At 34.9% G+C, this 22,066-nt stretch overlaps 2 protein-coding genes across 4 annotated transcripts; both read left to right on the top strand.

The window, feature by feature from the left end:
• Nucleotides 1–1,603: 1,603 nt before the first annotated feature.
• CLEC1B (C-type lectin domain family 1 member B) lies at nt 1,604–7,373 on the top strand. Of its 3 annotated transcripts, none has more exons than XM_036019354.1 (6): nt 1,604–1,843; nt 2,469–2,567; nt 3,852–3,971; nt 4,131–4,282; nt 4,589–4,695; nt 5,114–5,322. In XM_036019354.1, exons 1-6 carry the CDS (start codon nt 1,780–1,782, stop codon nt 5,157–5,159), a joined length of 588 nt encoding a protein of 195 aa, XP_035875247.1. In that variant the 5' UTR covers nt 1,604–1,779; the 3' UTR covers nt 5,160–5,322. The 3 variants fall into 3 exon arrangements, with proteins under 3 accessions (XP_035875247.1, XP_035875248.1, XP_028389159.1); XM_028533358.2 differs by lacking the exon at nt 5,114–5,322 and adding an exon at nt 6,272–7,372 and having other exon boundaries at nt 1,608–1,843; XM_036019355.1 differs by lacking the exons at nt 2,469–2,567; nt 5,114–5,322 and adding an exon at nt 6,272–7,373 and having other exon boundaries at nt 1,606–1,843.
• A 2,508-nt stretch (nt 7,374–9,881) lies between these two features.
• CLEC9A (C-type lectin domain containing 9A) lies at nt 9,882–21,689 on the top strand. The gene is made up of 6 exons (XM_028533232.2): nt 9,882–10,383; nt 11,740–11,820; nt 18,436–18,582; nt 18,953–19,104; nt 20,378–20,499; nt 21,158–21,689. Exons 1-6 carry the CDS (start codon nt 10,260–10,262, stop codon nt 21,288–21,290), a joined length of 759 nt encoding a protein of 252 aa, XP_028389033.2. The 5' UTR covers nt 9,882–10,259; the 3' UTR covers nt 21,291–21,689.
• Nucleotides 21,690–22,066: the final 377 nt, after the last annotated feature.

Below are 22,066 nucleotides of genomic sequence, written 5' to 3'. Positions count from 1 at the left end.
TCTCTCTGTCATTTAGGCACAATTGTTTTTTGGCATTTCTGTATATCTTAGGGGAAAAAACCACTAAAATGAGGCAGTGTCAGAAAAAAAACTAAAAAGAGGAGTTAGATGAGAGGAAAAGCTCAGGACTTGTTCTGTGAGTAGATGTGGGCAGTGGAAGAGAGGGTTATCAGCTCTGTTAGAAAGAGTGAAGAGTTTACTTTGGCTGAAACAGAAGTTACTCGAACAGAAACAGTGGCAGATATTGGCAGAATGCTCTAAATTTACTGTGCTTATCATTGGGAATCATTGAGTATTGTAACTGAGATAAGAAACTCAGTGAGAAAATTGGGTTTAGGAATTTAAAAAAGGTTGATTACTTAATTTTTAGACATTATCAAATTTAACTTCTATTTAAAGTAGCTTGGATTTTTGACTAAAGATTTTTTGGTGAAAATACTCAAATCATGCTAAGTTTAGGTTTTTGAAATAAAAAATACCTTTCATGCTTATTCAGTTTATTCTTTACCCCATCCTGCAAATAATTTGAGGTGTATATAGAAAGAAATTTTAAAATAAAAGATTATTTTAAGAGAATCAACCAAAAATTCAGAATGAAGGAGACAACAGGAAGAAAAAATTATGTGTACAAGATATGCTAATGGAAAGTAAGCAAAATATCTGTCATGAGATCCTATATAATTACTACATTGAAAAGTAAAGCCTAACGCTCTACTAACTGAAGTAGAAATAAGATCACTTAGAAAAGTTCCCAATAGTTTCAGAAGAACGGAAGCTTTTGTGGCCATGAAGGTTTAATAAAAGAAATGTAAGAACTCACTAAGGACAAAGTAGTAGCACTCTGACCAATATTCCTATAGTAAGTACAACAGCTAGCTTTCAATGGCTGTTCTTATAAACAATTTCAATATAAGCTAAAATAACAATTAAAAATTCATTTTATAAAATTATATGTGTGGAATAAATATATTATTATGTTGTAAAGGGTGCTAGGAAACCATCCCTTCTTCTAAAATAGTTTTTCAAGTATAGCACCACTGTACTTGAAATTACATGATTTTTATCAAATTAGGAATTTTTCTATTCCTAGAAATTCACTTAAAAATAAAAACATTACTGAACGGCAATACATCAAGTCACTAATTCTGCATTATTTCACTTTATTTGATTGTTTTCCTTTGACACTGAAACCTAAGCAATATGAAATTTGCCTCATGTGGAGTCCTTGAATTTCTGAATTTGATTTGAGAAAGGTGAACGCACTTGATCAAGTTTTAAGTCATGATTAAGAATAGTCCTTTCTAGCATCTAATTTAGCCCACATTAGAGCAAATAATATTGGATTTTCTCCTCACAATGGCATAGACTATATGTTTGTTGGTGTTTTACCCCTGAATTATCATCAGAAATTAGTTCATTTAAACAATATGATTTCGACTCTCTTAGGGTTAAGATCAAACATGAACTTTTTTTCCTCTGAAAGGATACACATTTAGAGTTGAAGAAAAGGAAACAAAACAAATGCTGTTATCTATTCCTTCCCACAAGTTATTAATATTTTTGTGTTCTTATGTTCAAGGTTCATGTATCTGTAAGAAGCTAGGGAAGGGCTTCCTGAAATGAAAAATAATAAAACAAAACAAAACAAAACCCAACCCTCATGGCTCCACCTCATGAGAGAAGAAGACCACAGACTGACAGACATTGAAATCATAAAAGTGGATACTACATTTTGCCAAGTCATTGGACCCTGAGCTCACTTGCAGTGCAAAGAACGCCATGCAGGATGAAGACGGATACATGACCTTAAATTTCAAAACTCGAAAACCAGGTCTCCCAACAGGTAAGAATGCCCCGAGTCAGTGATTTGAAAATTAATTATTGAAAGGGTCAACCCTAGTTCCCTCCATCTTTTTTTAACTAATAATATAGCACATATGGTTTTATTTTTCTGAATAACCTTCTTTTTCTACAGCATTTGAATAATATCTACATAGGATCAGGTAGACTTGTTTAGACTATAAACAAGAAAACATACAAGCAGGGAACACTACTTTAGGCTTATAGAGTTTAATGCCAGAGGGAATAGAAACCATGGGGATAAAGGGAGAAAATGTTTGAAAAGCCTATTTTTTAAAGATGTCAGCAAATGATTATGATTCTCTATGTCTTGCTTATTAAAGCAATTATTTAAGGTTATGCACACAAAACAAAACAAAGACAAACACCCAAGATCTTAACAGCTAGTTAAATTTTGACTCAGAGAGAAGTCCTCTGAGGATGGGAATGGATGTGTGGAGGGGGCATGTGTTGTGCTTGCTGTTGAGGATCACCAGGAGAACACTGGCATGGTCTGCCAGCGATGTTCACATCTCTCAGAGAATCCTCAGAGGGCGGGTCGGGAGTATGGCTGCCCCAGAACTATGCCACACTGCCTGCCCCCTGACTTCTTTATTGTTTGCCCACAGTGGAACCTGCTTCTTCATCATTGTGGCGTGTGATGGCTTTGGTGCTGCTGTTCTTGTGTATTGCACTGGTTGTTGGGCTTGTGGCTCTGGGGGTGATGTGTAAGTATTGACTCATTGCCAAAGATTACATCTGAGAAAGGCAACTTCTAAGGATCCTGGTGTATGCCACTAAGCTAATTTGTCACTGTTTATCTATTTGTCACTACTCCAATCTTCCTATACATGACTGCCAAGATCCTCTCACTAAAGGAAAACTCTGACTTTTTCCTTTAGATTAAAATAATATTTTTAATTTTTTATTAGTTAAACATTATTTGTAATGACTTTAAACTAGTCCTTGAGTTTCTCCTCAGCATAGACCCACATAATCATTTGAAACTTCTTCCCCTTATCCTGTATATCTTAAGATCCAGCCAACATGGAGTTTCCTCAGTTTCACAAATAAATTCAGTCCCTCTGCCTGAGATTTGGCTCATTCCATTCCCTCTTTCTAAAATTTCCTCCTTCCCATTTTGTTTAGTAAGTGGATTTATTTCCACTGAGAGATAAGTTATATACCACCTAACTTATAAATACTTTTCTAAAAGCCCTCCAGTGTCATATTATCATCTGTGTTGCTGTTGCTTGTGATCTTGTTTATTTTTGTGATATTTTAGAATTATACATTCACAATTTTTATTTATCTGCACATCTGAGTACTTTCTGCATTAAAAAATCAATATGTATTTTTAGTACCCAAATTACTTAGTTTCCAAACATATACATATATACATATATACAAATTACCTCAAGATTTCTTTTTTTATCGTTGTTTTACTACAGTTGTCCCAATTTCCCCTGTTGTTCTCCCCTGCCCTGCCCACCACAGTCAACCCCCACCCTGTTGTCCAAGTCCATTTATCCTTGGTTCTTTAACTAGACCCTTCCTCTCATCCTTCCCTTATCTCCCTCCCCCTTCTTCTCTGGTCCCTGTCAGTTGGTTCCTTGTTTCCATGCCTTCAATATGTTTTTTTTAATTAAATGGGCATTTTGGCATTACATGAAAAATAAAATAGCAGAGTTTCTTCACCTTTGTGAAATCCACCTAGAAATCTGTATTTAAGGAAACATTAAAAACAACCGCTGTGGGCATGCGATTTGATTATGACATTTTCTTATGTGTGATTATCTCCTTCCAATAGTTCATTTATTCTTTTGGATAATCCTTAGCTGTCATTTTTTGTGCCTCTCTTTTCCCTCACCACCCTTGCAGCACTCACTTACTCATGTGCATCTGTAAATACTTTATACACTGATAATCCTAGTGAAATTACTTCATTAGAAGGTCTTTGCATTACCCTTAATATCCTTTATTACAAATTATTAACCAATTTTTACATGTAGTTGCCACACAGCAAAACTGCATACAAATTGTGAATAAAAGCCTCCCAGGAACTCCACAACAGTTAACAAAGCTGTCCTCCCAAGATTTAAGAAAACAATCAAAAGAAAAGGATGATTTCAGTAAGTATGATTTTGTAACCTCTTTATTTCCCCTACCCCTGAAGTTTTTCTGTGATGGTATTTCTGGGAAATCTTGAGATTGATAAGAAACATTGAATTTGGGGGAAAAGTAAACCCTATTTAGAATAAAAAGATTCCTATCCTTGATTTCTCTTTAAGGGCATAAGAACATCACATGTGCCCCAAACTGGAGACTCTATGGAGATAGGTGCTATGGGTTTTTCAGGCAGAACTTAACCTGGGAAGAGAGTAAGCAGTACTGTATCAATAGGAGTGCCACTCTGTTGAAGATTGACAGCCAGAGCATACTGGTAAGGAAATTCCTATGGCAAATATTTTGAAATCATGAGAAAAAAATCTGAAGTGAAACATGCTTTCCAGTTTGTGATGATCTAAGAAACTCATCAAGCTCGGTAAAAATTACATTTTTTTTTACTGAGTACTTTTCATTCTACAAGTGAGCTTGCTACAATTCTAAATATCAAATAAAATTAGTTAACATAGACATATAATCTAACTTTTTTGTTCCAGAGTATTATAATGAGAAGCTTTGTCTTTATGAATTCCAAGAACTGTATATGCACTCTGACCATTATATTTATCTGTGTCTACAACAGGGATACATCAAATCTAGGACTTCATTAATTCGTTGGGTTGGATTGTCCCGCCAGAACTCCAACAAAGTCTGGAAGTGGGAAGATGGCTCAGTTGTCTCCAAAAATATGTAAGCCATTGGAATCTCAGAGTACAAGGCACAACTAGCAATTTTTATTCTTGAGATACTTTATCCTTTCGAGTACAAGTTATGTAAAAGTTGGGAGGTAGCTCTATGCCCTACTGTGAGCTACATAAGCAGAAGGTGGACAATTTACACCATAATCCTAACAAAGGAACACTGGTAGTAAGACAATTCTACTTTTTCTATTCTCCCAATCCTCTGTTGTTTATCACATACACCCCTATTCCCAATATTTTTTTCTTATGTATTTCTATTAACTACTTTAGTCTTTACTATGGAATATAGTCTATTTTTAACTCAATCTAATTCTCTTCACATATTTTTAGAACAAAATTTTATGGTTGAAAGTTACTTGTGGATTCTTCTGACTTTTTAGTAACAGTGACCTAATCTTCCACCCTAGGGGTCTCCAAGAATCAGGCATATCATCATTCACAAAGTGGTTCTAATGTCCATGTCAGAAGGCTTCATCGTTCCACAAATAATCCAAACAAAGGGGCCAATTATGTTGAGTTATTTAATGTGGTTTTTCAATCTTCAGGCTCAATACCTTTTGTTCATCTAGTATATAGCAACTGCAGTATCTCTCTCATTAAAAGTTAAACTGATTAACCAAAATTTGTACAATCTGATTATTACAGAAATCTTTAGTTAATTTATTTACAAATATTTATTAAGTATTTACTATGCATAGGAGATGAAGGTCCTACAACTACAGCAAGACTTTTCATGGACCTTGGACTTTATCTCTCAGCACTTGCTGCCTTATTCACAATATTGCAAGGAAATTGGTATTCTCTCTGTTCTTTCAACAAAATCAGTATCTCCCAACTATAATGTAAGTTCCCCAACAGAAAGGACCTTGTCTTTCTTAACCACTTTATCACTGCCACAGAAAACAACTTTGGTACATGCTAGGTATCCCATAGATATTTGGCAAATGAGTTAATAAATGCACATGTTTTATTTTCTTATCATAAACAATGTAGTAGAGAGAATAAACAACAAACAACCACAATATAGTATGTAGTCTTATATTTGCTACCTTATAACATAAACTTTTATTTCAAAAATATTTAATCAACTTATTTTTCCATGAACTCATTTCCATCCTGTGCAGCCACTTGCCCTACGAGGCTCTCCTGTCTCCTCCCTGCTCATCTAAATCCTACCCTTTCTTCAAGACAGACTCAAGGATTATCATCTATAACAATATAAAATGATAAAGTCTTTCCAATCGCTTCAGCTCCCCATCCATCTCGTCCTGTAGACTACTATTCACTTGCAACTACTTGCACTATTCACTTGCACTACTGTTCACTTGCAGCTTAATCTTATTTCACATGAAATTAGGAATTTAAATGTACATAGCACTGAGCAATTCAAATGTACATAGTTTATACTTCCAAGAAGGTTGGTAGTCTCTCAGCCCTATGAATGTTCTCTCTAACTTTATTTTTCCCATATTTTTGCCTCCATTTTATGTAACAAAATTACACACACAGTTTGACTGTTCATTGTTTGGTTTTCAAAGAACTCACTCTACCTTTTCCATTCACAGGTTTGAACTTTCTGAAAACGCAAGAGAAAACATGAATTGTGCTTATTTTCATAATGGGAAAATTCATCCTACCTTCTGCCAGAACAAACATTATTTAATGTGTGAGAGAAAGGCAGCCATGGCAAAGGCGGGCAAACAACTTTAATGCAGAAAGATGGGTAGGATGTCACAGACAAGTGTTTGATTGTGTAATAAAAGATCTGGATGAAAGCATCACTAGCCATAAAATTACTTATTTTTCCCTTTATTCCCCTTGGAGTCATCTTTACATTATATTTTTTACCAATACCACTTAGTCCTTTCTTTATGCAACCCATTATACTGAAGGATTACTAAGTCTCCTTTTTATACGTCCAAAAGATTCCAGATTCCTCTCCCTTTTTATTAATTTTCTTCTTGCCTTCCATTTCTAATTATCTCAAGATTTTATGACTCACTACATCTTCAGACATAAACACATACATTTTAAGTTGGAACAGGAAAAGTTAGGCTTAGTTGACTTAAGCTGCAAAAAAGATTCAAGTTTGAAAACTATATAAAATATCTAAGTTTGAAAGCACAAGGTAGTGGAAAGAATAGGAAACTTGTAATCTGTAGAATAATTTAGATGGTGTGATCACTTACTTAAAGTGCAACCATGTAGTCTCTTTAACTTCCTTTTCCTTATATTTAAAATAAGATAATCCCTAGCCGATATACCTCACAGGTCTACCACATAAAACTTCAGAGCATCAACTGTGTCAGAAACTCCACGAAGGCAGACACCATGTCTTTCCTATCCGCTCTCCTATGCCCTACACCAAGAACAGTTTCTGCCTCACAAGGAACAGAAAGATATTTGATTCTCATGGTGTGAGATAATTCATTGCAAAGCACCACAATCAGTAAAACACTACACAAATACAATTTCTATTACAAGTGTAACCCTAGTAAGACTCAACAGCAGTGATTTTTTTGTGCAAAGAAGGAATATAAAGTTTGCAAGAGGCCTGATGGGGGTTTAAAATGAGTAAATGGTTCTTAACAAAGCCATAGGCTAAGAGACAGAACAGCCAGTCAAAATACTTTATCTAGTTCTTTTCCTGAGAGTTCTATACTTGGTTTTTGCTGAGTAGCTCATGAAATATTTATAAATATGTGGAGAGTCACCCTTTAACAGGATAACAGGCAAAAATTGCATTTCCTTGCCACAGCTTTCCTGAATGTAATCTTTCTTCTTAAATTAGTGGTGATAAAATTTATAAACATGATTCTCAAACATCTCAGCTGAGATGTTTGTTAAAACATTAGATATTCAAATACAAATAGTTATGGTACTCAATTAAAAGGCTGAGGAACACAACCCTATCTTTTAATAAGCTCCCCTACAAGCCATCTTTGATATATTTCAAGAAACATTACTTTAGAACTTAAACACTATGTGGCTTTTGGTAAGCTACTTAGTCTCTTTCAAATTCAGTTTCTTCATTTATAAAATGAGTTTACTATTACTACCTTACTCATAAGGTAATTGTGAGGATTATTAATGTAATTATATAAAGTATTAAGCAGAGTACCAAGCATGTAATGAATGTAATAAATATGTACTAATTTTATAGCTTTGTATACTAACATTTAAAGACACTTTAAAAAATACCTCAGATTCTGTTTCTACTTTAAATGTCTTAAGATCTTGGCTTTGGGAGGTTAGTATCATTATTTTTATATTTTTACTTGTTTTTTAGAGAAACCTAATAGGAAATTATAATTCTAAAAACTGCTTAAAAACAGTCATATCTCTGGACTCTAATGTCTTATCTCTCCTAAATCAAATAAACAGATTTATACATCACTATGGCAGAGCAAAATTTCAAATACAATATCTTAGTGCATGGCAAAAATGCAATATAAACAATGTAGCCAGAGTCTTTTTTATTTTTATTGTTTATACTCATATCAAAAGCATTTTGTATATGAAGTCAGAATAGTACAGGTACTGTGATCAGACAACCTGGTTTTAAATACTAACTCTTCAACTTCAGTAAATAACTTGACTTCTCTGTGCCTCAGTTTACAATGAAGTTGCAATACTAATAGTAGTACTTATTTTATAGAGTTGTTGTGATAGAATAATTCATCTCAAAGCCCTTTGAAACAATATTTGGAGTATAATGAATAAGAAATAAGAAATAGTATGATTAAAACCATCAAATGTGACACAAGTAACATATTAATCTTTTACTGGGAGAGCCCAGTGGTTCCCAAAGAAATTTATAGAGAATACACTGTATTTGGAAAAACCAGATCTTTTTCAGCTTCATAGTCAGTGCTGATAAAATCTGAGAGAATCTGGAAATTACTGACAACACTTCAAACTCTGTTCCTGACTTTAGTCTTAATATATATTTGATATACTTTTGGTTTCTTTCTTTTTTCTCTTGAAGATAAGAATCATTTCACTGATTAAGTCACAATTAGTTTTCAGATCAGAATCTCAGGTCACATGAAAGTCACATCAAATATTTGGAGAATTTTCTGAACATTCTTTATTTGCTTATTGAGATCTTCTTATCCCCACACTGTGCCTTGGGAGGCAGAACACAACTGAACGGAACAGCTTCACTTGGGCAGCGTTGGCCTCTGGCTTCCAGCTAAGCCAGCTGCAGGGAGGTGCTGTCAGTGATCAGAGGGTGGAGGGAGAGAGTGGTCAGGGGACTCATTCCCCAGGCTCTCTTTCTACTATGTCTTGGTTTGGCAAAGGCTGGTGTTTTCTGTCTTGGACCATGGCCCCTGTCAGGTCACAAAGTTCCATTAAACACTCTTTCCTTAACCCTTCAGGACTAAAGGTAATAACAGCATCCCAAAATGTATATCACCTTCCCTCTTTTCTTCTATTAATCTTTCCCAAAACTTTATAAACAGCATCTGTATCATTGCCCTTAGATTACCCTTGAGTGCCATTTGTTTCCTTCTGCTACAGAGATCAGTGATTGATCTAGTGAAACACTGAAACAAAACAGAACATTGCAATTTTGCAGACTGTTGGGATTGGCGGGCTGTAAATTATTGAAATATGACCTTTGGCCATATAGACAAATAACCAATGACAAAGTATTGAATTTCTCAATACCAGAGCAATAGTCACAGGGTGTGGCAGAAATGGCCATTTGTCTACTAAATAATTCATATTCCTCATCTAGAGTGAAGTTGCCATAGAAAGTTAGGCAAAAGTTATATTATCAGAACCAACCTTTAGATCCAAGGGCATTACATTAGTGCATGTGAAGGTAATACATGTTACTTCTAGGTTACAGCTTTGAAGCAGCCGATGTGGATTTTCCACCTTCTCTTCCATTCCAATGGCAAGGAGTAGGGGACTTGACTGTTTCACAAGACAGAAAGAGCCTGGGTTCCATTTGGATGAAAACTACCCACTAACCAGGATTACTAGAGCTAGAAAGTTATATGAACAAGAAATTAACTTTCATTGTGTCAAATGGCAGGCACTTTGCTCTTTACTTGTCACAGCAACTGCATTAGCCTAAATGATATAGTTTATCAATTTATTTTAGGGATGCAATCCCTTCCCTGCTTTCTTACTTAAGGATACAAAGTGATCTACATCTTACACCCTGGTTTGCCCATGTTCTTGTATCTTTGCTATTTAGATTAGTCCCATCCTTTGTGTTCTGTACCAAATATAAGTGCATTTTTTTGCACTTATTTTCATGTTAACAGTGATCCAGCGTGATTACCTTCAGCATCTGCCACATCTTAGAAACCAGACTAATAACATGTTTGATCATTGGCCACTTGAATTCAGTTCCCTTCTCATTTCCTTCTTTAGCAGGTTGTGCTTGGCTTAAACTTTATAAACTTCTACTTTCTGGATGAAGATGCATTTATTCTATTCCTTAAACCTTAGCATTTTATGTAAAAATAGCCAATTTCAGTTCTTTCGCCAATCTGTTCCCGACTGCAAAAGGAGTTACTTGTCTTAGCTTCTCGTATGGACCGCCTCACCTATCAAAGCACCTCAGACATGCAGGGTGAAGAAATCTATACTTCCCTTCGGTGGGACACTCCGGGGCCAAGCTCGTATCAGAAACATCTGTCTTCCACCAAATGTTCAGGTAACCGCTCTATTTAATCCAATTAAATAGACTTTGCAATTTATGTTTTATTTCCTGTTATATTTTGAACCCAGGTGATTTTTCTAATGAGGCAACCCATGTTAGAGTATGGTAATATGCATGATATGCTAACATTAAAAAAATAAACAGTGAGAAGGGCAAGTAAAGATGAAAAGGCAAAAAGACTTGGCAAATATGTACTACTTTCTCCCAAAGAGAAAGAATTCCTGGATTTGGGGGGGAAAGTGAAAGAAATCATATTTTTATTGCTTCAATTTTTGCATAAAACACTCCTTCACAAATTATCTGATAAATATTAAGAAATAAAGAGAAAACAGACATTGAAAAACTGGCAAGCTCTCGTCAGCCTGGAACTGTCTCTATAGTAATCAGTTCTGTCTGTCTTTATTAAGCTTAATATTTGTATTAGTTTCCTATTGTTAGGTAACAAATTACTACAGACTCAGGAGCTCAGTACAACACAGACGTATTGCCTTACAGGTCTAGAGATGAGAAGTCTGACAAGGGTCTCACTGGGCCGCCATCTAGGTGTTGACGGGGCTGCGTACCCTCTAGAGGCTCTAGGAGAGTCCATTCCCTTGTTTGTTTCCAGTTCTAGCGCTGCATTTCCTGCTTCTCACGGCTCACGGCTTCTTCCTCTATCTTCAAAGAAGCAGTATCATGTCTTCTTCCATCATTGTATCACACTCTGTCCCTCTGATCTCTCACCTCTCACTTATAAGGGCCCAGATAGAACAGAATAATCTTGCCATCCTAAAATCATTACTTTACTTCTTCAAAGTCTCCTTTGCCAAATTAGGTAATATTACAGGTTCCAGGGATTAGGACCTGGGTATCTAGGGCTGGTCTATTATTCAGCTAACCACACCATCCGAAGATACATTTTAGAATATAACCAATTACCCAACCTTCATTTTTCCTTCCAGAACAGTTGCAAAAGTACCTGGAAAAAAATGTTCCTCATCCAACACTATATGTTTAGAGAGAAATATCTTGGAATCAATCATGTTCAAGTGACACTTAAGAGAGATGAGGAGTTACAACACAGCAAACATAACTAGTTAGTAAGGTTGTGGTGTCATATGAGGGTAAGAGAAGCATGTTATTGAATCTGTTCAATTTAACATTTCTTGCAATCAAATGTAATCCAAGTTATAACTTGAATTTCAAAAAATTTGAGTTCTCCTTTTCCTGTTACAGTTACATAGCCTCGATCATTCTGTAGTTGAAATGTCTTATGATTGATTTCTTCTTTCACTCAGTCTAGTCTCTTCCTGGCCCAGCCTTTCACCTACATTGTCTAACTCAGTTTTATTGTTCTTGCTCCTTATTTAGGAACACGGTGTCTTGTGATGGTGATATCATGTATTATCTGTGTGGGCTCAGTGGCAACCTCCATTTTCTTGGCTATTAAGTGTAAGTATAAAAAATACTTTCAAAATAATCTACATATATTATACAAGGCATGTAGTTTCACAGAAAATTATATATGTACATTATAATAAATAAAACTTCATGATTTATAAATGGATACATAAATCAATTACAAATATCTAAATGCATATAAATGGCAAAATAATGACTTCCTAATTAATGGAACATTGATTTGCTCTAACACTCAGAATAGTTGAATGCTGTTATAACTTTTAATATTCAATTGTTTGGTGTTTAACTCAAATCTAACTCCATAAGTCTCTTAGGGAACAGTCATGTGAATATTTACCCATATTATGATTCAATCTGTGAATTGTGTTAGCATGCCAAAGTATGCAAGGTGAAACATTTTAGTAAATCCTCTACCTTTGCTAATATGCATTTATTCTAAACTTGACTTGTGTAAATTATTTTAATACGAGTTTTTTTCACTTTTTATTAGATAAGGTACAATTTAATGTTTACTGCAAGCCTGAGAACTTTATTTGACTAATATTTAATCACATTTATTTATTCCTTTTAGTCCAAATTTGAGATGTCTTTTACCTCTAGCAAGTAAATTTTTTATGAATATAGTAATTATAAAGCTGCGGTTTCCAGAAGAATGACTAAGACCTTTATCATCACTCATGGTAGCACTAAGAAATTTGCTGAGACAGAGATGAAGGTTATTGTCAAGATAATTTTTCTTTCTTGTGTGCTTTAGCAAATGATTTTCTACCTAGCAGGCATTAGCTGGCGAGGGAGAATTATGAGTCCTGAAATGAGGAAGCAAAGGGTTCAGATTTGCTTCCACAAGGTATAAGAAACTTGACCTTGTTCATGTTAGTTATGAATTCATTTTCCTGATGGTACTGAAAGGAATGATTTAATAATTTGTTGGAGCTCAAAAAGTAACTATAACTTTGGATACCTCCCCAAATAAAATTCTGCAGGCTATCCTAAGTGTTAGAGATTCCAGAAAGATTTCCTTATCACACCCAATCTTCCATCTGTGCTTTATGAAAAAAAATATCTGTGGATACATATATGTATGTGTGTGTGTATATAATCACAAATGCCATCTTGTTTTTAAAGAAATTCGCATTTAAATATCTGTTTATCAAGCAAATATACTGGAATCATATCTGCAGAGTTGAAAGAGAACTAACAGATAAGTGGATTGACATATAATAATTTAGTTTTTTCTGTAAAAACTGGGAACTTTTAATAGAATATTGTGTCAAATTTTATTCTAACTAAAACAAGCCATATTTTAAAAATGAATTCATATTTAACTGACTTTGGAAATATCAAAAGATATGGTTTACGTATCAATTATGCATAATAAATTAAATGTTAGTGTTTAAACTACTTGGGATAAGAAGACAAAAGAAACTACAAAAAACACTTTCAATGAAAAAAATTAACTGAAAATTCAACATTTTCAAGCAACATTGTCAAATGACTAAAATATAGAATGTTTTAATATGAAAATAAATTAATATCTAATCAGCAATTATTACATAATCCAAAAGTATACAGTACATACTAAGGATGCTAATAAAAATACTGTGCATTTTTCATGTTCTCAACAAATTTGCTATATAATAGATACTTAATTTTTCTTTTCTGCATAGTTCATAAAACCTATTTAGATAATCAAGATAATCATGTTCTTAACAAACTCTGGTTATCTTAAATAGTATTAATTGATTTTGACCCAGAAATCCCACTTTTGAATGTTATTTTCTGTAGATAAACCTGCATGTGTAGCAATAAGGGGGACAAAAGATTAGATGGGACTCAAATGCTTATCCTTAAGGGACCATTTAAATTCATGACATGTACACATTACGGAATATCATAAAGCAAAGAGGAAAAGGAAGAGGGAGGGGAGAAGTAGGAGTGGTAAATTTAAAGGTGAACTGAAGTAATTTCTTGTTTTCATCTTACTCTTGTATTTTCTGTTTTTCTCTACCATATTACTTAAGTTAATTGTCTTACTATTTTAAAAACTCTATTGTGCAAAAGATTACCTAAGAATTCAGATTTGTTCATTTGTTTTTAAATCTTCTTTTTCATTTTCCTGATTCATCAATTAGGTACAACATATAACATCTTAAAACAAAAGCTGTTATTGTCTTTCTCTTTCTTCATAAAAACATGTTGTGTTATATTTTCCCAGGTAATCATATTGTTTAATCTTTATTACTTACTTAATGCAAATTAACTATAACTGCAACAGTAATAAAGGCACAGTGTGTTCCTTCTCACTTGGGAAGAACTAAAGAAAAGTCTCATTTCCCTTTCTCAGTTTTATTACAGTTTTATGTAATATAAGCCTTTCAAATAGTAATAAACAAAGCAACAATAACCTTAAAAATATAGCTAATCTAAGATATTCAACTAAATTAAAATTTTTAGAATAATACTTCAAATTCCTAAAAGGAAGATTATTATTTTTTATTGTCTACACAAGCAAAGTTATTGATGAGATAAAATGCGTAACATCACTGGTTAGATGCAGCTTCTTGTTAGGAAGGACAAAAGCCACGAACAGCCTGGGTCACTTGCACTGCCAACAGATGGACAGGGCATGGGCACCTGTTTTTCTAGTCCATGGCTCTGGGGTGTTAGCGTTTTCACGTCAGTGGCAATGTTGATGACTAAAACAGATCAGAATATGCAGATGTGCAATTAAATATTTGATTATGAATGTTGGCTTGACCAGTTAATTGGGAGATGAACAACATGCAGATGCAAATTGCTTTTTTTACCCACAAACTTCCCCTTCATGACAATAATCTCTATTAGGAGCAGAGCAAAACTGTAGCCAAGTGTGCCGTGAGACAGAGCTGACCGGCATGTGTGCCATTATAAACCCAAAAAAGGTCAGGGACAGCAGGGCAAAAGTAATATTGTAAGATGTAGTGGATAAGTATTTTCCATAATTAACTAAAAACACTGAGCCACCAGTTCAAGAAATTCTACAAAAGTCAAATAGGATAAAGAAAATCAATATCAATGTTGAGAAAAATATTTAACAAAATAGGAATAGATGCTTTATAACATGATTTTTCAAAAGAACTGGCTCAATAAGTTAGCCGGACTTCTCAGATGACAACCACCTAAAATTTATGTAAATGTAATATGAAAATAGGAGGATTGGGCTTATCAGATATTAAAATAAATTAAAACCCTAAAATAACTAGGGCTGTGTGGTGCTGACATGTAAAAGATAAGTAGATGAATTGAATATACTTAGAACAATAGAAATATTGCCTAATGAAGTACTTCATTAGAAATTCACAACAAGTTAAAGATAGCAACTAAAGAGCATGGAGAGGAAAGATTCAATAAATGATATGAGAAAATATGTAGCCATTTAGGGGGAAGATGTTGAAGTCATATCTTACAATTTACAGCAAAAAATTCTAGCAACATCTAAAAGTAAATATAAAATAAACATCAAAGTTCAATCTCCAGCATAACAATTTTACTAAAAGTGACAAAAAAAATATGATCAATGTGGGGTAAACTACAACAAGCCAAGTCAAAAGGCAAACCAGGAAAATGTCGCTGTAGCTTATATCACACATGAAGCGAACTCTATCAAAATATAACTTACACTACTAGGATCCGTTAAACAGGACTGGCTGTTACAGAGGACTTGTAGAACCATGAGTCCCTAAGTCACAGTGCTTACGATTCTACAGTTCACTACAAGAAGACGATATAATTTAACAACAGCAATAAAGTAAGGATAAAGATTACAGTAAGCGGTCTGGGGAGATCAGTTATAGGCAGGCACCCTTTCCTCCCCTTGTAATGTCCTTTCAGAACACAATTTCTTTTAATCAGAAAAACCACCGTGGTATACACAGAGCACAGTGGTACCAGGGACTCCAAACGGAGTCTTGCTGGGAATATTTACATTTTCCTGACCACACATGCATATTCCTGCAAAGCAGCCACTATCAACAGCAAAGATTTCTCAGGGTCTCCTTGTAACCAGGGGCAAATCATCAATCATATGTTATCAAGAAACAGTGCTAACAAGCTAGTATAATCTGTCCCCCAAAATCTCAGACTGATGATTACTAAGCTATGCTATTAGTATGCTTGATGTCTTGTCCAGAGGTCAGTTACATGCAGGAACTTTAGAAGCCCTGCTCAGGCAGGTTCTAGGCCTGCCCGAATTGACCCTTATGGTACAATAAGGGCCTCATATGAAACAGAAAGGAAAAGACGAGAAATCCAGTGGAAAAATTACATAGGATATAATTACACACTGCATAAAAAAGAAATGCAGCTGACTTTTATTTACATATACACAAAAAATTCAACATCAAACATAAGATAAATGCAAATGTAAATGATATTGAGGTATCATTTGTCAGTATTTATGGCCCTCCACATTAGATACACTCAGAAGTATCTAATATGGTTTAAATAAGTGCACATAAACTGTTCTAGCAATTTATCTTAAAAATGTACTTGCACACGTGTAAAATTCTATATAATTAAGGTTACTTATTACAGTATTTATCTCTGCAATACCAAAAGATTACAAAAGTCAATGGAAAATCGCTCAACTAAATTGTGATACATTCCATACATGACAGATCCATACAAGGGTTTGCTATACAGTTATAGTGAAATGATCAGAAAGCTCTTTATATACTGACATAATATTATGTCCAAAATAAATTTTAAGGGATAAAATAAAAGGTACAAAACCAAGTAACCCAGTCGCTACCATTTGTGTAAATGTGAGTAAGGGCATTTAATGTTCATTTGCAAAATTCAAAATTCCTCTAGAAGAATGAAAATAAAATTGGTAAGCCTGGCTGCTTTGGAGGAGTAGAGCTGGGTGACTAAGAAGACAGGGGCAGCAAAGACACTTTTTTCTGTGCACCTTTTTTAGTTTTTTATTCTTGAACTATATAAATTGTTTTTGTTTTCAGATAAGTACCAATTTTACTAATAAAGCCTTTCCCACATTGTAGTAGACTGCTCTGCATGGTGTGGGCCCAGCACCCACTTGGAGATACACAGGACCCATGCCCATGGATAGGTTCTCCTGTGGAAAATCAGGCCTGCAATGTACCTAGTCTTGCTTTTTGCTGAAACTCCCTCACCCTGAATTAAGGACATTTACTCCAAAGCAACTTCCTAAAATCCATGCTAAACCTTCCAAGGATGAGTGTAACAGTCCAACTACTTTTGCCTTTTCATTTGCAAATATCCTTCTTCTGTGATTTGATTAGCAGCATTGGCTCCTTTGTTTTCTGTAAAAGGTAACCACCTAAGGTGAGCCTGTGCATAGTTAATGAGGACCTTCTTGTACTGTGCCCAGTAAGACAATAAAAGCTCGTTGGAGGAAGGGCTGAGGCTTTTGCTCCCCTTGAGAGAAAAGCCATGCCATCCCTTTTCCTTCACTGGATTTGGTAATCCATATGAATGTCTCATTTCATCCATAATGACTCGGACCCCATGAGCCGGGCCTGTATCACCACCTTTCCTTTAGATATGTATTTTTTAAAATTTTATTTTAATCATTGTTCAAGTACAGTTTTCTGCCTTTTACTCCCACCCCAGCCCACCCACCCATCCCTCCCCACTTCCCTCCCATTTCCACCCCTCCCTAGTTTTTGTCCATGTGTCCTTTATATTTGTTCCTATAAACCCTTCCCATTCTCCCCTGAAATTCCCCTGAAATTCCCTCCCCTCTCTCCTCTGGTCACTGTCAGCCTGTTCTCTAGTTCAGTGTCTTAGGTTATATTTCGCTTGTTTCTTTGTTTTGTTGTTTAGGTTCCTGTTAAAGGTGAGATAATATGGTATTTGTCTTTCACTGCCTGGCTTATTTCACTTAGCATAATGCTTTCCAGTTCCATTCATGCTTTGCAAGGGGTAGGAGCTCCTTCTTTCCTTCTGCTGTATAGAATTCCATTGTGTAAATGTACCATAGTTTTTTGATCCATTCATTTACTGATGGACACCTAGGTTGCTTCCAGCACTTGGCTATTGTAAATTGTGTTGCTATGAACACACAGAGGATCCAGAGACACATGAAAAGATGCTCAATATTGCTAGCTATCAGAGAGGTGCAAATTAAAATCACAATGAGATACCACTTCATACCAGTCAGAATGGACATCATAAACAAAGCAACAAGCAAGTGTTGGAGAGGTTGTGGAAAAAAGGGAACCTTAGTGCACTGTTGGTGGGATTGCAGACAGATACAATCACTATGGAAAACACTATGGAATTTTCTCAGAAAACTAGAAATGAATCTGCCTTTTGACCCAGCAATTCCACTGCTGGGATTATGTCCTAAGAACCCTGAAACACCAGTCCAAAAGAACCTATGCACCCTAATGTAGATATGTATTTTTTATTTTATTTTTCAATTACAATTTAAATTCAACATTATTTTGTATTAGTTTCATGTGTACAGCACAGCACAGTAGATAATTCTTAAACAATGCAATTTAAAAAAAATATCATGCAAATAAAGTCACAATCATTAGTAATGGGTGGTTACCTTTAGACTGTGTTGAAGAATGACTCATAACTTGTCAGGAATTTATTAGAAATGGTTCTTGGTTCAAGGGTTCCAGCTGTCCACTATTGCAAAGAAGCAGGAAGAGAAGCTCACCCAGCAGGACTTAGCACTGTCAAACTTCACACAGTGGAAGAGAAGCCATGACCTCCAGATAAAGTATTACCAAACCTTGATGCAAAGCCATTCCAGTTCAGGTAACTGATATGGGAAATAAGTTTCTACTTTGCAGGTGTGAATGTATACACCAAATCCTTAACAACAACAACAACAACAACAACCCAGCAGTGACACACATTTCATTCTCTACAAAATCATGGTCAGCATTGTATACTAGAAGAGACATAACTATGATCCACTCTTCAGTTCAATCTTATTTATGTATGTCAGCAGTATGTAGAAAATACAGAGATTCCAAGAAATGCAGATAAAAAAAACATTCACTCAAATTTCGAAATGAAATTTGTGATATTAGTAGGTAGAGTCTTATCCAATCATTTAAATGTATGTGTTTCTTTAAGTGTTGTTCCAAATTACTCAGTATTACTCAAAATATTTTATTCAAAGCTTCTGTCTGCAGCTGTTGTCCAGACAACTGGATTCAGAATGGAAGAAGTTGTTACCATGTCTTTGAAAATTGGAAAATTTGGCAAAACAGCAAAGAGGATTGTTGGAAGGAGGGCTCTGATCTTCTACAAATAGAGAGCAAAGAAGAAATGGTAAACACTGTCTTATGGTTTCATGTCATTCTGAAAATAGCATGTTACCCATTAAAAGAAAGGAATGATTGTAATAAAATAGAATTTCTTAATATTTTATAACAGTAATTTAATAAAAGTTTAAAAGAAACAAAGTAAAAATTAGTATGGTTTGTGTTCCTTTTAATTGGATAAACCAACAATAAAGCAGGATACTATCCCAAAATCAAGGAGCATATGTTAGTTCTGTCCTTTGTTAATCAAAAATGGGAAGGAGTAAAAGAAGTACCATTTTGTGACATGTTAATCTACTGTAAGATACACATACATTATGATTGTATATGTGTTTTAAATAATTATATTTAATGATGTAAAGAAGTATAATAACCTATAAAATTTTTTCAATTATTATGGAAAATCAGAAGTATAAAAAGTGAGGTGATGTCATGAAATGGAAAGGTGTGTGAAAATAAGCGTTTATTAAATGAATTGTTTAATTGACATTTAACCCAATTTACCAATATTTTAACAAGCAAACAATAAGATGTTTTTCTAAAATCATTTTACCTATATATATGTGTGAAACAGAATGCATGGTTACATATTACTGGCCTTATTAAAAGCTATGCAACTATGTTCAGTAATTAGTCAAAGTTCATTTTTACAAGAATAATGGGAGAGAAATTCATTAAGTATATGCAATAAAGAAGGCAACTCGAACTAACTTATTACAATATTGGGTTTTCACTATGTTTTCTGTGTGAATTTGTTGATAAATGTTAGTCATGTTTCTTCTAATACAATATGCCTTTAGTTAAGTTGCTTCTGGAATCTTTTAAACTATTTTTCATATAGAAGTCTACTGGGAAAGAATGATCTATGTGCTCTGTGTTGTCAAGGATATTTTATCTCGTCTGATAATGAGAGTTCAGTATGACATTTACCTTTTTTGACACATATATCTGCCAAACTCTAAATCTGTTAAAACTATTTTAAGACCAGATGCTTATTTTCCCGTGGTCTTCAACACTACATTGATCATATGGCAACAGAAAAAAAATCCATAAAATGTATTTCTTCTTTTATATTATATATACATAGTTTTTAAATTGTTGTTCAAGTACAGTTGTCTCCATTGTTCCCCCACCCACTCCCCAACATCCCACCCATCCTCACCTCCCACCAAGTTCCCATTAATTTCTGTGTAGGAAAAATTGCACACCTAATAGGTCATGGTGGTTTATTGTTGGGGTTTTCCCCACCCCATTCACCATCCAGGTCTTGTTTCTTATAGGACTTTATCACTGGCACCCTGGGGAAGATCAAAAGTGATCATGATTACTGGGTGGGACTCGTTCAGGTTGGACCCACCCAACCTTGGCTTTGGCAAGATGGCTCCTCTCCTTCCCCTGACCTGTAAGTGTTTAAGGGGGAAAAGATCACAAAGTTACAAGAAAAAAAAAACACGTGAGGGAATTCAAATGCTCCTTTTATTTTATATATTAGGTTTCCTCAAGGAAACACAACCAGCATCATAATTCATAGCCTTCTGATTAGAATCAAAGCTGAGGTAATTTATGCATAGCTTTATGGCTTCTGAATCTTCTTCCTTTTCATCCTCACTGCCATTATCCTCCAGAACATTTACATTAAATCTGAGAGTCTGAATGAACAGTATTATTTAATTATCAAGTATATTCCCTTTGTATAATTTAATGAGTAGAGAGTGCTAAAGAAAAGAGATTATAGAAATTATTAAGCAATTCTGTAATTCAGGTTTTCAGATAGACCTAGGGAAAATTGGTGAACAGAATTAGATGCTTTAGTATTTTGACAATTAAGAGTCAGGAAAGATATTCTAATTCAGAGACTGTCTTTGTGTTTTTATATGCAGTTTGTTCAAGTTATATTAACATATTTTTATTGAGAGAAAACAGCTCTGCAAGACTACTCCAGAAGAGTGCCATATTCAGACAAAATAGAACAAAATAAAACTCACACCTCTCATGAGTTACCCACAACAGCACCACTGTGCTCCATATCTAACCTCAGATACCCTGACTTGCCTCTCCAGGTTCCCAACAAAGAGACCCCCATCAACTCTCCAGCTCTGTGGATACCTCAGAAACAAGAACCTTTCTTCCACTGACTGCGGACGTTGGAAATACTCTATCTGTGAGAAGTATGTGTTAACATCCTCTACATGAAAGAAGTTGAGTTTGAAGTGATCTATTGCCATAGTATTTGGAACAGGCCATTGGAAAGCCTGTTGCAGAATGCCAAGGAACAAGTGCAGAAGTAAAGCTATATGTGAGCTTAATTAGCTGCCTGGGACTCAAAACTTATTTTTGCATTTACACTGGGTAATATTCTTCAGTATATCCCAAGCATTATTTTGATAGTGTTCAAGTTCCCAAGAATAAAATTGATCTAGAGGACAAAACCCTGAAGGGGTGAGAACAAACTGAAGAAAAATCATTGTGATTTGTTATGCTTTTAAAAAAAGTCTAGAGTGACCATAAACATACAGAAATCTGTAAGTCACTAGGGAAATGATGCAGTTCTAGCTGATTTTTTAAAGTAAATAAATGTGGACTTTTAAGCTCCCTGTCTGCCAGATCTTTTATTCATTTGCTAGGTTTCTAAGGCATCATTATCAGACTGGGGGGATGTGAACACAGGAACGTGGATTTTCAAATTGGAAGGAAGAGAGGCTGATGTCTGCTGCCTATAAGACAATACCTTTTTTAGGACCATAGATTTCTACTAGAGAGATGAACTATGAACCCTTCACAAAAGTGGAAGGGAAAGTCAGGCTGCCGACACCAGCGTGGTTCCAGTGAACGACAGCTGTGTGTGAGCCTCGTTCCTTTCTCACTGACCATCCCACCACTCACAAATCAGGGGACTCACGGTCTGCATCCCAGAAGCTTAGCACTCCAGCACTTTTAACCTCTCTGTGCCTCAATTTCTTTATTATAAA

Source organism: Phyllostomus discolor, chromosome 2 (genome assembly GCF_004126475.2).
Source record: "Phyllostomus discolor isolate MPI-MPIP mPhyDis1 chromosome 2, mPhyDis1.pri.v3, whole genome shotgun sequence".
Classification (NCBI taxonomy): Eukaryota; Metazoa; Chordata; class Mammalia; order Chiroptera; family Phyllostomidae; genus Phyllostomus; species Phyllostomus discolor.
Note: the sequence above shows the minus strand (reverse complement) of the source record. Positions and strands in the feature narration are given on the sequence as shown.

Excerpts from the sequence above, each read along its gene's own strand:
- CLEC1B (XM_028533358.2), top strand. The coding sequence starts at position 1,780 with ATGCAGGATGAAGACGGATACATGACCTTAAATTTCAAAACTCGAAAA. Across the intron at positions 4,283-4,588 it reads TTGACAGCCAGAGCATACTG|GGATACATCAAATCTAGGAC; the intron begins GTAAGGAAATTC and ends TGTCTACAACAG. Across the intron at positions 4,696-6,271 it reads TCAGTTGTCTCCAAAAATAT|GTTTGAACTTTCTGAAAACG; the intron begins GTAAGCCATTGG and ends TTCCATTCACAG.
- CLEC9A (XM_028533232.2), top strand. The coding sequence starts at position 10,260 with ATGGACCGCCTCACCTATCAAAGCACCTCAGACATGCAGGGTGAAGAA. Across the intron at positions 10,384-11,739 it reads GTCTTCCACCAAATGTTCAG|GAACACGGTGTCTTGTGATG; the intron begins GTAACCGCTCTA and ends CTCCTTATTTAG. Across the intron at positions 18,583-18,952 it reads GCAAAGCCATTCCAGTTCAG|CTTCTGTCTGCAGCTGTTGT; the intron begins GTAACTGATATG and ends TTTTATTCAAAG.